Consider the following 14,596-nt stretch of genomic DNA (forward strand, 5'->3'; position numbering starts at 1 on the left):
TAGGCCGTTCTGCAGGAATTCCAAAATTGCAGGAATTTTGACTGAGCGTGGTATGATGTCGTGGTTCTTGCACCAGGCTTCGAATACCCTCCAAATCCTTATGTATGTTAGGGATGTGGAGAACTTGCATGCTTGGAGTAGGGTGTCAATTACTGCCCCCGAGTATCTGCTCCTCCCTAGGCTAGTCCTCTCAATGGCCAGACCGTAAAAGAGAATTGAGCTGGATCCTCGTGGAGGATTGGTCCCTGTGTGGAGGTAGCGGCAGGGGGTTCCCTGTCAGCAGTCTTCGCATGTCTGCGTACCACGGTCTTCTTGGCCAGTCCGGGGCCCCTAGAAGTACTGGCCCCCTGTGGTGTTCTATCTTGTGGATGATCGTGCCCAATAGGGGCCACGGCGGGAAGACGTAAAGCAGAGTCTCCTGTGGCCAGGTCTGTACCAGGGTATCGATTCCCTGGGACTGGGGTTCCTGCCTGCGGCTGAAGAAACTGAGTACTTGGGCGTTGGACCGGTTTGCCAGGAGGTCCATGGTTGGTGTTCCAATGGTTTACTATCAATTGGAATGCTGTGGTCGACAGCTTCCGTTCTCCTGGGTCTAGACTTTCTCTGCTGAGGTAGCCCGCCACGACGTTGTCTTTCCCGGCAATGTGGATGGCCGATATCTCTTTAACATTCACTTCCGCACATGCCATTAGGAGGTCCATTTCCAGAGACACCTGTTGGCTTCTGGTTCCTCCCTGACGGTTGATGTAGGCCACTGTTCTGGCGTTGTCCGACATTACTCTGACCGCTTTGTCTCGGAGTCTGTGACCGAACCTTAGGCAGGTTAGTCTGACTGCCCGGGCTTTTAGGCAATTGATGTTCCATCCCGACTCTTCTTCGTTCCATTGCCCTTGGGCAGTTAGCTCCTTGCAGTGTACTCCCCATCCTCGTAGGCTGGCATCCATGATGAGTAGGATCCAGTTTGGTGAGAATAGTCTCATTCCCTGGCTCAGATGGGCTTCTTGTAGCCACCATTGTAGTTGGGCCCGAACTCTGTCCGGGAGCTGAAGCCGCACGGTGTAGTTTTGGGACAGTGGATTCCATCGTGATAGTAATGAGCGTTGTAGGGATCTCATGTGAGCTCGTGCCCATGGGACGATTTCCAGTGTGGATGCCATGAGGCCGAGAACTTGTAGGTAATCCCATGCTGTGGGGCGAAGTTCGCTCAACAGGGTCCGTGTAACTGGGTCATCAATTTCGAACTCCTTGTCGGTGTCAGGATGACCATGTCTTGTTTGGTGTTGAACCGGCCTCCCAAGTATTCTAGAGATTGGGAAGGCTGCAGTCATCTCTTGTTTGTGCTGACCACCCACCCGAGGCTCTCCAGTAGAGTTTTGACTCTGTTGGTTGCCTGGTGGCTTTCCTCTGGGGATTTCGCTCTGATCAGCCAATCGTCTAGATAAGGGTGCACGCGGATTCCTTCCTTCCTCAGTGTTGCTGCCACCACCACTATGATCTTGGTGAACATCCGGGGTGCAGTGGCTAACCCGAAAGGTAGTGCCAGGAACTGATAGTGACAGTCCATGATCGAGAAGCGTAGAAAACGCTGATGCTCTTGATGGATTGGAATGTGTAGGTAGGCTTCAGACAGATCCAGGGAGGTAAGAAACTCTCCCGGTTGTATTGCCCTTATTATCGAGCGTAGGGTTTCCATGCGGAAGCTAGGAATCTTCAGGTGACGGTTAACCGCCTTGAGGTCCAGGATAGGTCTGAACATTCCTTCTTTCTTGGGGACGATAAAATAGATGGAAAAATGGCCAGTATTTATTTGTTGTGGAGGCACCGGTGTTATAGCCTCTAAGGCTAGAAGTCTGGTCGATGTAGCTTCCATTGCCATTCTCTTGGAAGGGTCGTGGCAGGGAGATTCCACAAACTTGTCCGGAGGGAGGTGGTGGAAATCCAGGTAATATCCCTCTCGGATGATGGATAGGACCCACTTGTCCGAAGTTATCTCGACCCATCTTTGGTAGAAGAGGGCAAGTCTGCCCCCTATGGTTTCTTCCTTTGGATGGGTCGGCTGATTTTCATTGTGGGGTGCGGCTGGGGCCTGGGCCTGAGATGGCTCCCCTTTTACTGTGCTTGTTCTGAAAGGACTGGCTCTGGCCTGCGGGACGGGCTGCTTGATATGAGCTTCTATATGGGTTGAAGCGCTGTGATCCTCTGCCCCTGGAGGTCCGGGGGAAGGATCGCTGGTTTCTCTTACTCCTGTCCTCCGGTAGCCGCGGTAGTGGGGACTCACCCCATTTGTTGGCTAGTTTCTCTAGCTCACTTCTGAACAGGAATGTTCCCTTGAAAGGCATCCTTGTGAGTCTCATTTTGGAGGATGCGTCGGCTGACCAGTTTCGGAGCCAGATTTGTCTTCTGGCTGCCACGGCGGAGGAGACTCCTCTGGCTGCTGTGCATACCAGATCCGAAGCGGCGTCCTTGAGGAATGATTCAGCTGGTTCCAGGACCTCCCCAGGAGTGTTGTTCCTGGTCTGTGCTAAGCAGGTGCGTGTCACCACGGCACAGCAAACCCGATCTGTAAAGACATAGCAGAGACATCAAAGGACTGTTTGATAGATTACAGATGTCTGTCTTGAGCATCCTTGAGTGCTGCTCCTCCCTCCACTGGGATAGTAGTGCGCTTCGAGACCGCGCAGACCATGGCATCCACTTTCAGACATGCCAGGAGATCTTTGGCAGCTGGGTCCAGAGGGTACATGGCTGCCAGAGCCCGGCCCCCTTTGAATGTGGTTTCTGGGGCATTCAATTCCAGGTCGATTAGTTGCTGGATGGCTTGTAATAGTGGGCAATGGCAGGAGGTTTGACGGAGTCCCTCTAATAGTGGGTTCGTCTTAGGTTCCCCCGAGGTACTTGTGCCCGGGATGGAAAGCTCTTTTAAGCTGTGTGTGACCATGTCTGGAAGCTCATCCTTGGTGAAGAAGCATGTCATGGTTCGATGGGGTTCTGTCCCTGGAGGGAGTTCCCCTTCCTCCAGGGGTTCTGACTCCTCCTCTGAGGTGTCCGTGTCCCCGAAGGTGGGGCTTCTGGGCGGTGGGATCACTCCCCTGGGCATAGGGGGTCCCGGCATGTTGAGGTCCTCTGGTGGAGCCTGTGGCCACATCATAGGAGGCCCCGGTTGCATGTGGACGAAGGTATGCAGACCTTTGAAGAATTCCACCCAGGAGATAGATGCTGGGTCTAGACTAGGAGGTGCCGTGTCCCTGGGGAGACCCGTTTGAGGGGGGTTCTGCTGTGGAATGCTAGGTCCGGGGTACTGCTCGAGAGGCTGTGGTCCGGTACTGGCTGGGGGCCATGAGTTGGGTCCCCTAGGGCCTCTTCACACTGTATACACAGGGCCGTGGCCTCCTCATGCTGTGCAGCTCTAATGTGGCATGCTGAGCAAAGGCCCTGAGCTTTGAGTTTATTTTCAGGTGGTGCCATGGCTTGTGTGCGTACAATACAGTTCTGCGCTCCGGTGTGCGAAGTTGCGCGCGTAGGTTTGGTGCGCGCGTGCAGGGAGATGTGCGCGCTGTTGTGCGCACAGGTCGAAATTATGCGCCCGGCAGAGTAAGCGCGTGGCTATGCGCGTCGCTTGTGCGCCCGGTACTTGTGCATGCGACGTTGTGCGCACAAGGTATTTGTGCGCACGGCTCGCCTCTGTGCGCATGGATCGAAACGGCGGACAGGGCGGCGAACAAAGCCAAAATGGTGACGGCGACCACGTGGACAATATGGCGACCACTTCGGAGAGTCTCCACGTGGGAGGGCCCTCGGATCTGACCGGGGTCTAGCCCTGCTAGGGCAGATCAACCCGGTGGCACAGGTCCTGGCTGGCGACCTGTGCGTCTCCTTGAGCTTCGGAGACTGGAGACTTTTAAATAGATTTCTACCTTACCTTGTCTCGGCGCTTCCCGGTTTCGTTCCGAGCGGTCTCCGGCTGCGGGGGGAGAGGGAAAATACCTTCACCGCCGCACTCGAGGTTGCACCCGCTGCCTCTCGGCCTCACCTGATGTCAGGGGCTAGGTCCCCTCCGAGGGTCAGCTGCCGGTCCGAGGGATCGCGGAAATCACCTCGGGAAATCTCAACTGGGGGAGGGACCCAACGCATGTCACCGCAGGAGAGCGGGGCTTGTCTGTAGAGGTAATATTTCTTCTTAATTTGGTTTTCTTTGGTAAAATTACTCTAACACTGTGCTAGCGTGCATAGAGTCCCTAACGGCTATGGAGACGGAAAATACTGAAGAGCTGCACCTCCTGCAGGGGTATATGTACTAGGGCTGACGTCAGATTGAAATCTGATCCGTCTCCAACTGCTATCAGGAGTACACCATACCCACTGGTTCTGAGTCCATCTGCTACACACTAGGAAACACCTGGTATCAAATTCTACATGGCTGGGCCAAAGTAGACAAAAGTTCCATGCCTTGATAACAGTTATGCCTCTGATAACCCAGGGGTAACAAGCAAGGCAAGTTGCAAGGATTGAAATGTTCTTGATGGGCTATAAGCCACCAACAAATCAACCAAACAGCAAGGGTGACCCTAATGCACTTTTAAAAAAAAAAAATATCATACAAAGAATGTAAAATTAAATTCTTTCCTCCACAGGCAACCAATACAGCTGGGAAAGTAAAAAAGCAAGAATCAAAAACGTTCTTATCTAGTAACAATGTAGCCCAAACATCTTATAGGCATTTTAGATTAATGTGCTACAATGTATTGCAGTAGTCTGATTTACAAGTACATGGATCACGGTAGCAAGACCACGAGACTGCAAAAAAAAGATTAGATACAATGGACTTTATGTAGGTTAAAACTGCACTCCGAGCCATAACACCAATTTTTTTTTACTATATTGTAAAGGAAGAATCAAAAGCTAGACTCCCAAGCTTCTAACCTCTTAATGGTTGGGAAGAGTATCTTTATCAGCATTTATCCCAAGTTTACTGCAGCTCACTCAGTCTGCAATTGCTGACAAACAAGGATGCAGTTTCACTGGCCTGATCAGGCATCACAGTTACTCATTACTGTATATCATAAGCATCAAGATAACAAGCTATAATGAACCTTAAAATTAGTGGAATAAATGGGCTAAACATTGAAGAGAAGCAGTATTAACACAGAGGCCTAGGGCATGCCACAATCTAGCACAGGGCCAGAACAGGTTCCACCCTATGACAACATCAGGCTTTCTACCAGTGAGAAATGGGAGCAGCCCATTTCAGAGCAATATCCATCAAGTCAAGTCTGGACACTAGTAGCCCATGATCAGCTAAATCCCACACAGGTTATGTTGCTTTCAAACAAAATCTTCCTGAGAATGCAATGCTGCTCTTCCGTTTAGGAAGCTTCATTTTTACCTAGAGATCAATGCTTAGGAGCTAAGAGAGAATGTAGAAGTGTAAGACATATTTCAGAAAGACTAAATTTCACACTGAAAACTATTTGTTGTTAGAGGGCTTTATTCCAACCATTATACTCATTGCTCCTTGGGAGCGTTATTGTCAGGAAGGACCCAGTGCATCTTTTGGCTTTTGCACTGGGTCCAGTAGGAACATGACAGCTTTTGTGTCAGTGAAGTTGACAAGGCCCCTTACATGTACTTTAGAGTTTAGAATCATATTGGTAAAAATATGCCCTTTGCACGTTCCAAACTAAGCATTAGAATGCAAAAAAAAAATTAGAACAGCCTTGCTGGAAGGTTCCTAACAATAGTGAAGCTCAGTAACACCTATTTTTCTCCCACCCTCACCAGTCTCATCAGCAACTGATGGAGCTTCAATGTCTCCCTCTTGCCCTCTGCTCTTCTCAAATTTAGCAAACTGATGGTAATTTGCAGATGTGCTTAGGCATATGAATATTAATGAGGATTCAATTAATGACATGTACAACATCTGTTGTATACTCAAACAGATGCAACCAAGGAGATTAAAAAAAGCAACAAAGCACAGTAATATTGTAAGCATATACTGTATGGCCTTCCATTTATGGGCTTGTTTCTGATGACTTCACACAAACAACTCCCAAGAAATATAACATTATCAGCCTGAGAACCAGTGTCTCAGGAATGATCATCTCAACATTAATTCCTGAAGACTAGAGAACTCTGGGATATTCCAAAGTTCTGGGTTTGATCTTTTCTTACTAAACTTTCTGCCCTTGGACCTCTACTTTAACAGCTATCAATGAAAAAACAGCTCAGAAACTGTTCATACCTGCCAGAGGACAAAGAAGTCAGAAGCTTGTCTACATTTTTTTTCTAATTAAATTTTAGAAGTTCATAAGGGGTCAGACTACCAGCACTGGAGGCAAAATAGGGATTCATAGGTGGCAGGGTTGCCCTACGTTACCCTATCCATGGGCTTCAATCCTGCAGTTCTGATTAACCAATTTCCAGGGAGGGAAGAAATCGGCTTCCATGTACCTTCAGCTGAGATTGCCAATTAGTGACAATTCTGATCACAGTTTTATAAGTGCTGTGAAAACCTGTCCACTGGGAACTGAAATGAAGTCATCAACACACTTCATACTAGCTATTGAAAGACTTTCACTTTTTGTCCCCTCCAACCTGAACAAGAATTTCATTAAGATGGGAGAGGCCATGCAACACGGTACCAACTTACTGACACATCCTGCTCTCTGGAACTGCCATTTTCACAGATGCACATACTGGTATATCTTTTCTACGTTCGACTATTTCAGAATGATTCTATGCTGTCCCAAGCCCAGACTGCACTCTGTATCACTAAAATGCGACACTAGAAATCTTAAATAGAATGTTACATAATAAGAAACCACAGGAACAGTGAGTGGCTTTGATATATCAATATTACCTCTGAAACAGCATAGCAGATTGTGTAAACATTTTTTTGGGCCTTACAGTTTCCTCCTCCTTTGGGCTTCTATCTGAACCAGCCTCTATAGTGCTATGGTGGCATGAGCCTTTCACTTGCAACCACCCAAGAATTTCTCATTTTATAAACCACTCAAAATTAAAAGTTAGACAAACACTCAATCCAGAAACAAAATTCCAATTATTTTCCAACATAAACATGGAATGGTTGTACTCACGGCTTGCATTTCTGTAAAGAAGAAAGGGTTCGTGGAGTTGAAACTCCAAATCTTTGTTCACTGGTTCAACTAGATTGTGCATGTTTAGGCGATTCATGATTGTAAAACCATGTTGGGGAGAAGCTGACCTGCGAGTTCAGTGAAAGAAAATGTATATCAAAATTTTACTTAACGAGCAATACATTTTAAATATCAGTTGCATAAATCACACAGGGTGAAATTCAACTAAAAAATGCTTTAGTGATAGTTATCTATGAATCCAATGCTACTGCTTCCCCAGCTGGTGTGCTGCAGCTAGGTTCTTGCTATGCCGTGGCAGCAGCAGCCCTAGCTCATTGTTCTCCTCCTTCCAGTGGCATCACCATAGGAAGGCAAGTATCCCTCACGTCCCCCTCCATAGTCCAGCCCCGGCTGTCAAGAATGGCACCAGCAGCAGGGGAGGTTGAAACAGGTGACTAGAGAGTGGGTAATGACAGAGGGGGAATGGGACCTGTAAAACAGAGAGGGTGACTGAAGACAGGAGTGTGAGAAAGGAAAGAAGATGGGGTGAAATCAGAGGATAGAGGCAGGAAAAAGATTAAAAGGAAAGATGTCAGCCAGATGTGTGGAAGAAAGTGAACATAACAGGGAGAGAAAGAAGAAATGAAAACTAAGGAGACTCTGGTAAAGGAGATATGAGAAGACCAATACAAGAAAAGAGAGAGACCAGGGACCAATGCAATTAGAAAATAAAAATACCCAGAAAACAATAGTAGAAATAAAATTATTCAGTTTAGCGACCGGAATGTGTCAGGTTTTGGAAGCATACATCTCATATCTGTATATTTTGCAGGTATGGGAAGAAATGCATTTCTGTTTCTCTTTTTTCAGTGTTGCACTGAATGCAGAGTTTGGCTTCTAAGGAGGTTTCCAATTCAGTTTTTGTCTGCATATTTCTATTTTTAATTTGTAGTCCATTATTCTGTATTTGATGAGGGTCTGAGTGTACTGCACGTATAACAAAGGTGAAATATTCTGCTAGCTTGTAATTTCTATGTAGGGACCTATAGCACTCTGACAAGTAGGGAAAAGTATCACCTGTTGGAAGGAGTAAAAGGATGTGAGAAGTGAGAGAAAAACAGGCTCATGTAACGAGAGGGGAAGGGCAATGTGCAAAAACTGGTTAGGTGTGACATGAAGTTCAAGCAAACTCAAAAAAGTGTGTTATAAAATGTGTAAAAAGTTGAAAAGCAGTTTCAAAGAGAGGTATCAAGTCCATGTCACATACTATACTTACATAATTAAAGTAACATTTTATATTATAGTCCATACATAACAGCCACACACAGTACGGTATATGAAAATAAAAATAAGAATACAAGATGACCAAAAAGCGGTGTAACCCTACCCATAAAATCTCAGGCAACCCCTTTCTGAAGGCATCATCTGCTTAAGACAAAACTCTACATGGTTTGACACCTCCACATTCCAAAGCTTAACCTAGCATCCATCAATCTGAGGAAACCAGCAGTTTTGGAAAAATCAAATTTGCACCCCAAGAAGCATCCTGTGATATCTGCAAACCTCGATGACAGTTCTGGGGTTAGATCTTCCCACCACAACATCATCATCTACAAACTCAGAACTTACCGTGTGTACACAAATAAGGTACCCTCTATGTCTGTCTTCTCCTGCAAATAAATCAAAAACAGCATTCGGTTCTTGCACATGCTCCTTTAAAAAATTTTGAGCTTTCAGAGTAAGAGTCAAGAGTAAAGCATTAACACATTTCACAGAAAATACCTGGATCAATCGTTTTATGTAGTTAAACGTAAGCACTGCATACCAAATTCTGTATTGCTTCCCCTCAATGGCATTATTTGAATTTTAAAGAGAAAATGATCTCTAAAGATGCTTAGTATGATAAAACTGTTCTTACCTTTAGTCCTGCTAGACCAGTGGTTCTCAACCTTTCTAATGCCGTGACCCCGCAATACAGTTCCTCATGTTGCGGTGACCCCTCGCCCTGCCCTCGCCCCGCGAGGGCGGGGCGAGGGTGGGGCTTTGGTCATATGGGGCGGGGTTATGGATGGGGTTGGATTTTAGTGCATACTTATTTATTATGACATTTATAAACAGAACCACCATTCCTCATAAAACAATAAAATTAAACATAAAGCATCAGTTATAATAGTAAAACCATACTAATAAAAGAATATTTTAAAATTACTGATAAATAGAATTTCTATTAATTAAAATCATATACATTTTATAATTTCCCAAACACCTATAAAATATTTCAAAACAGCACATATATCAAATAACACACAATAATTAAAACTAATAAGGATTTTTAAAAGCCCCTGCTGTCCATACATGGGAGCTCTTGATTTCCAGACACCCTGATATTGTCGAGGATTAGGAGGTTATCCTCTCTCTCTCACACATACTCACATGTCCATTCTCTCTCACACATACACTGTCACATACATACACATTCATGCTCTTATACCCACCATAACCTCTCACTCTCACAGACACTGATACACTCTCAGGGTGTAAGACACTCTCTCCCCCCCCCCCCCCCCCCCCCCCCCACTCACACACACTCTTACTCCCCTGGATTTTCTCATACACACTCATGCTCTCACTCTTACTGGCTCCCTCACAACCTCAGAGCCTCTCAGATAAAACTCTATGCAGCAGAAATAATGCTGAATGTTGAGAATTGTGTTATGCAGACTAATCTGGAAAATGCACTAATTTCTACATGAGTCATAATGAATCAGTCCTCAGCTGCAGGCATCAATTGATTATCCTGGCTCCCTTTATGTTTGCCAAATACAGTTCATGTGTAACAGCAATCCTAATTCTCCACCAGATCAAGCTGATTTCACATCCAACTTCAAACTTTGTCACCTCCAGCTGAGTCAAACAATTAATCTAATTACTGCCACGTGGCTATTGGGGAGGCGCTGATTGCTGCTATTGGCACTGAAGCCCATTCTGCTGCCTCCTTTGTGCAGGCCCCGTGGGTTTCCACTTCCTCCATGTTGATCTCGTACATTGTGAGATCCGCCATAGAGAAAGTGCTACTCTTGCACATTCCCAAAGATTACATGTACCAATCAGTAAAAAGTAATTTATTTTTTTTTTACATCTGCTTCCCTTTCTTATTTTTTTGCCATTTCCTTTTATATTGCCTTTTTTTCTATTTCTTTTCTCTCCACCTGTCTTCTTCCCTCAAACACACAGTCAGGTTCTCATTCTCACGTGCATTTCTCTCTCACACACACAGGCTCTCACTCATGCAATCATTCATACACACAGTCTCTCACTGGCACAGGCTGTCTGAGTCTCACACACAAGCTCTCTCAAACCCCCACATGCTGCCTTGCTCAAGCACAGGCTCTCACTCTAACATGCTGTCTCTTTCACACACACAGAGGCTCTCACATGCTGTCTCTGCAAACACACACAGTCTCTCAACTCACTCTCACACACAATCTCTCAACTCATCTCATACTCGCACACACCTCTCTCTCACCTCTGGGCCTCTTCTTTACGGGTTGCCACAGGATGGGCTCTGCAGCGGCCCTAGTCTTCCCGGCCCCGCTGCTCCTCTTCTGCACGCGGCTGAAGCACCTCTTCTACCCACGCAGCTGACGCGCCTCCTCCTTCCTGCCCATGTGGCTCCGGCAACATTTGTCTTCCGGGGCAGGGCAGGCAGGAAGGAAGTAGGAGGAGCACCTGCAGTGGCTGATACACCTCCTTCCTGCCTGCGCGGCTCCAGCCACATACTTTACTGCGACACGCTAGCTTTTTGGGCCATGTCTCTTCCAGTGGCGTAGCCAGAATTGATTTTTTGGGTGGGCACAAGGTTAACATGGGTGGGCTGTAGGCATGCAGGTCTACTAGTTGTTTTTTTTACTGATAAATAATGCCAAATTATGCAGCATAGCATTCACATCTACGCCTAAGTATGAGGTTTATTTAATGATACAAACATAATTCACGGTGATTTGTGGTACTTTAGCCTTCTTATTATTACGATTTTATACACGGCTCCTACCTGTCCATAAATTTTGAGAGAGAGGTTGTGTTGCTTATATTTAAATTGCTAACATCTCAAAATATAGATATATATGTTTACCTTTGTTGTCTGATCTTTGTATTTTTCTAATCAGTTGGTCCTGGTCTCTTTTTCCCATTTTTTCCCTTATAGCTCATTTCCTAATTCCTTTTCAGTGTCTTTCTTCTATTACTGTCTTCTTCCCTTCCACACACACACACACACATACATACACGCTTTCTCTCACAGACTCCCTCTCACACACTCAAGCTGTCACTCTCATATGCTCTCCCCCCCCCCCCCCCCACAAGCTCACATTCTCTGCAGACACACATACAAGTTCTCACTTTCTCACCCCTCCCCAGGCTTATATTCTTATGCACACACAGACGCACATCCAGGCACCCATTCTCACCCACACACATAAACCCAGACTCCCATTCTCACCCACAAACCCATGCTCCCAGTCTCACCCACACATATTCAAGCTCCCATTCTCATCCATACATATACACATTTAAGGTCCTATTCTCACCCACACATACACACATTCAAGCACCCATTCTTATCCACATATTCAAGCTTCCATTCTCACCCACCCACACAAACCCAGGCTCTCATTCTCACCCATATATACACACATTCAAGCTCCCATTCTCACCCACCCACAAACCCAGGCTCCCATTCTCAACCACACATACACACATTCGAGCTCCCATTCACCCACATATTCAAGCTTCCATTCTCACCCACATACACACCCAGGCTCCAGTTTTCACCCACACACACTCCCATTCTCATCCACACATACACATTCAAGCACGTGCACAGCTTCCGCTTTCTCCCCCAGAGCAGGAAGATCAGCTGCCTCTCCTGCTGCCACCGGACTCCTATCTTCGGACGTCGGGCCGTACAGCCCGCTGAACTTCCTGTCAGGGGGGGGGGGAGCGGAAGCGCAGCGCACAACGTACGCTTCCTCCCTCCCCCCCAGCAGGAAGATCGGCGGGCAGTACGGCCCGACGCCCGAAGATAGCAGGAGGCCGGTGGCAGCAGGAGAGGCAGCTGATCTTCCTGCTTTGGGGGAGAAAGCGGAAGCTGTGCGCAGCGCTTCCGCTCCCCCAAACAGGAAAATCGGCGGCCGTTTGGCCCGAAGATAGCAGGAGAACGGGTGGCAGCAGGAGAGACCAGCTGATCTTCCTGCATTGGGGGGAGGAAGCGGAAGCTGCGCGCAGCGCTTCCGCTTCCCCCCCCCGAACAGGAAGACCGGTTGGCCATACGGCCGCAGCAGCGCTTCCCCATGTGTGCCGTGATGGCGCGCGAGGCGTGGGTTCTCTTGTTCGCTGTCGCGGGGATGGGATCCCGCGACAGCCTTGCAGTTCCAGTGCCAGTTGGGTGGGCACCTGCCCACCCGTGGCTACGCCACTGGTCTCTTCCCTTTTGGGGTTGGAGGAGGCAGGTCTCCAGCTTCGCCCCGCCTCCCCGCAGCAGCCGCGGCGCCACGGACCGGCAAAAAACCCCAACGGCCCGGTACTGGTCCGCGGACCGGTGGTTGGGGACCTGCTTTAGGCGACCCCTGTGTTTTGGTCGTTCGACCCCCGCCGGGGTCGCGACCCACAGGTTGAGAACCGCTGTGCTAGACCAATCCTTACACTTGGGGGATTTCCCCACTCCTCAGCTGATGACGATAAAGGGCACACGCCATTCATCAGCTCATTCGTGGCTAAAGAAGGGGAAGTGGTCACAGGCCCTTGCCAGCAGCCAGCCATCAAAAGGAACCAGACAAGGACCCCATTTTAGCTCCTTTCTCTCAAATTGTATTATATTTCTTCCCCTCCCCCCCTTTTTTTAAACCCTAGAGGTTATTCCCCCTCCCAAAGGGAAGGCAAAGGGGGGGGGGGGGAGAGAGAGCAACAGAGAGCACCAGATTACCTCAGATGTCTTTTATTGTGGCCTGTGTTCCTGAGTGGGCCTGGACTAGTCTAGCAGGACTCAAGGAAAGAAAATGCTCAGGTAAGAAAATATTACCTTTGTTTTCCTCCTGCTATGCCAGTCTGGAAAATACAAAAGCTACCCCTGGGCTGGATGGTAGTTGGACAGGGTTGTCTTCAGGACCCCTGACCCAAAGGCCGTTTCCTCCTCAGTCTGTATATGCAGACTACAGTGCTTGCAAAACAAGTACAAGGAAGACTAGGTAACAGCCCTGCAGATTTTACCCTAGGAGACAGATGATGCTTCTGCCCAGGATGACACCTTTGTCTTCATGGAGTATGTGTGGAGCTCCAATGGTGCTTGCCTACTGTTGAGTATGTAGGCTGCAAGAGATCACTTCTTTAATCCATCTGGTTATCATGGTCTTGGAGGCTGCTGCTCCCTTTTGAGGTCTCCCAAACAGCACGAATAACCTGCCAGGTTATTCGTGGCAGGGTTCATTACCTTTAAGTATTTTAATATCACACAGCACACATCCAGTAGGTGTATGTGTAGACTGTCTTCCTTTCCCCTTACATTCCTTCCTCCTGAATGCTGGTAAAGAAACTGCCTGATTCAGGTTGAAGGGAGACACTACTGTTGGGAGGAATGAGGGCATTGAAAAGTGACTGAATGAGGGGAAATGACTTAAGTAGGGCTCTCTGCATGACAGAGCTTGCAATTCTGAAATGCATCCCATAGAGCAGATTGCTAGTTTTAATGTTAGATCCTTCCTGGATGCTTGCCTCAAAGGGTATTCCTGCTAGGACTCTAAGGACCAGGTTAAGATCTGACCGAGGAAAAGTTGATCTAAAGGATGGTCATATATGCTTCACCCTCTTTAAAAAAAAGTGCATGACATCCAGATGTGCGGCTACCTGGATACTTTTGATGCAGCCCCTTTTTAAAGAAATGACTGCCACTATTCACTTCTTAGTGAATCAAGTGCTAGGCCTTTGCCCAGACCCTTCTGCAAGAAGTGTAGGATTCACAGGTATCAGACTTCCATGGGGAAGAGTTATGTTCCCGACTGTAAGCTTCAAACAGCCTCCAAACTGGAATATGGCCCAACTTTTGTGTGCTTTTAGCATGGTCATCACGACTGCTTGGGAATAACCCCTGCCTCACTGCCATGCCCTTTTCAAAGGCCAGGCCGTACGACAAAATGGATGTGGGTCTTCCTTTGGTATTGGACCCTGCCACAGCAACTCCTTTTTTCTGACGAATTGCAGTGGGGTCCATACTAGAAGGCTTATTAGGTCTGCATACCAAGGCCTCCTTGGCCAATCCAGATCTAACAGTTATCACCTCTGAAGGGTGATCCTCTTTATTACTTTGCCTACCAGGGGCCAAGGTGGAAATACAATCAGGAGCTTGCCCTTTGGCCAGGGTCGGATTAGGGCATCTGTCTCACTGGATCCTGATTCCTTCCGACTGAAGAAACTAACTGCTTTAGCTCGAATCGCCATCAAGACCACAGCAA

General features: G+C 47.5%; 1 protein-coding gene across 2 annotated transcripts in view; it reads right to left on the reverse strand.

Moving 5' to 3' along the window:
* DCP1A (decapping mRNA 1A) overlaps positions 1-14,596 on the reverse strand; it is a 163,672-nt gene that overhangs the window by 137,957 nt on the left and 11,119 nt on the right. For both annotated transcript variants that reach the window (XM_029600874.1, XM_029600873.1), the window contains exons 2-3: positions 8,724-8,764; positions 7,095-7,222 (exon numbers count right to left, since the gene is read on the reverse strand). In XM_029600874.1, the coding sequence (XP_029456734.1) occupies positions 7,095-7,222; positions 8,724-8,764 (169 nt within the window). The remainder of the gene's footprint in view (positions 1-7,094; positions 7,223-8,723; positions 8,765-14,596) is intronic.

This window comes from Rhinatrema bivittatum, chromosome 4 (genome assembly GCF_901001135.1).
Source record: "Rhinatrema bivittatum chromosome 4, aRhiBiv1.1, whole genome shotgun sequence".
Classification (NCBI taxonomy): domain Eukaryota; kingdom Metazoa; phylum Chordata; class Amphibia; order Gymnophiona; family Rhinatrematidae; genus Rhinatrema; species Rhinatrema bivittatum.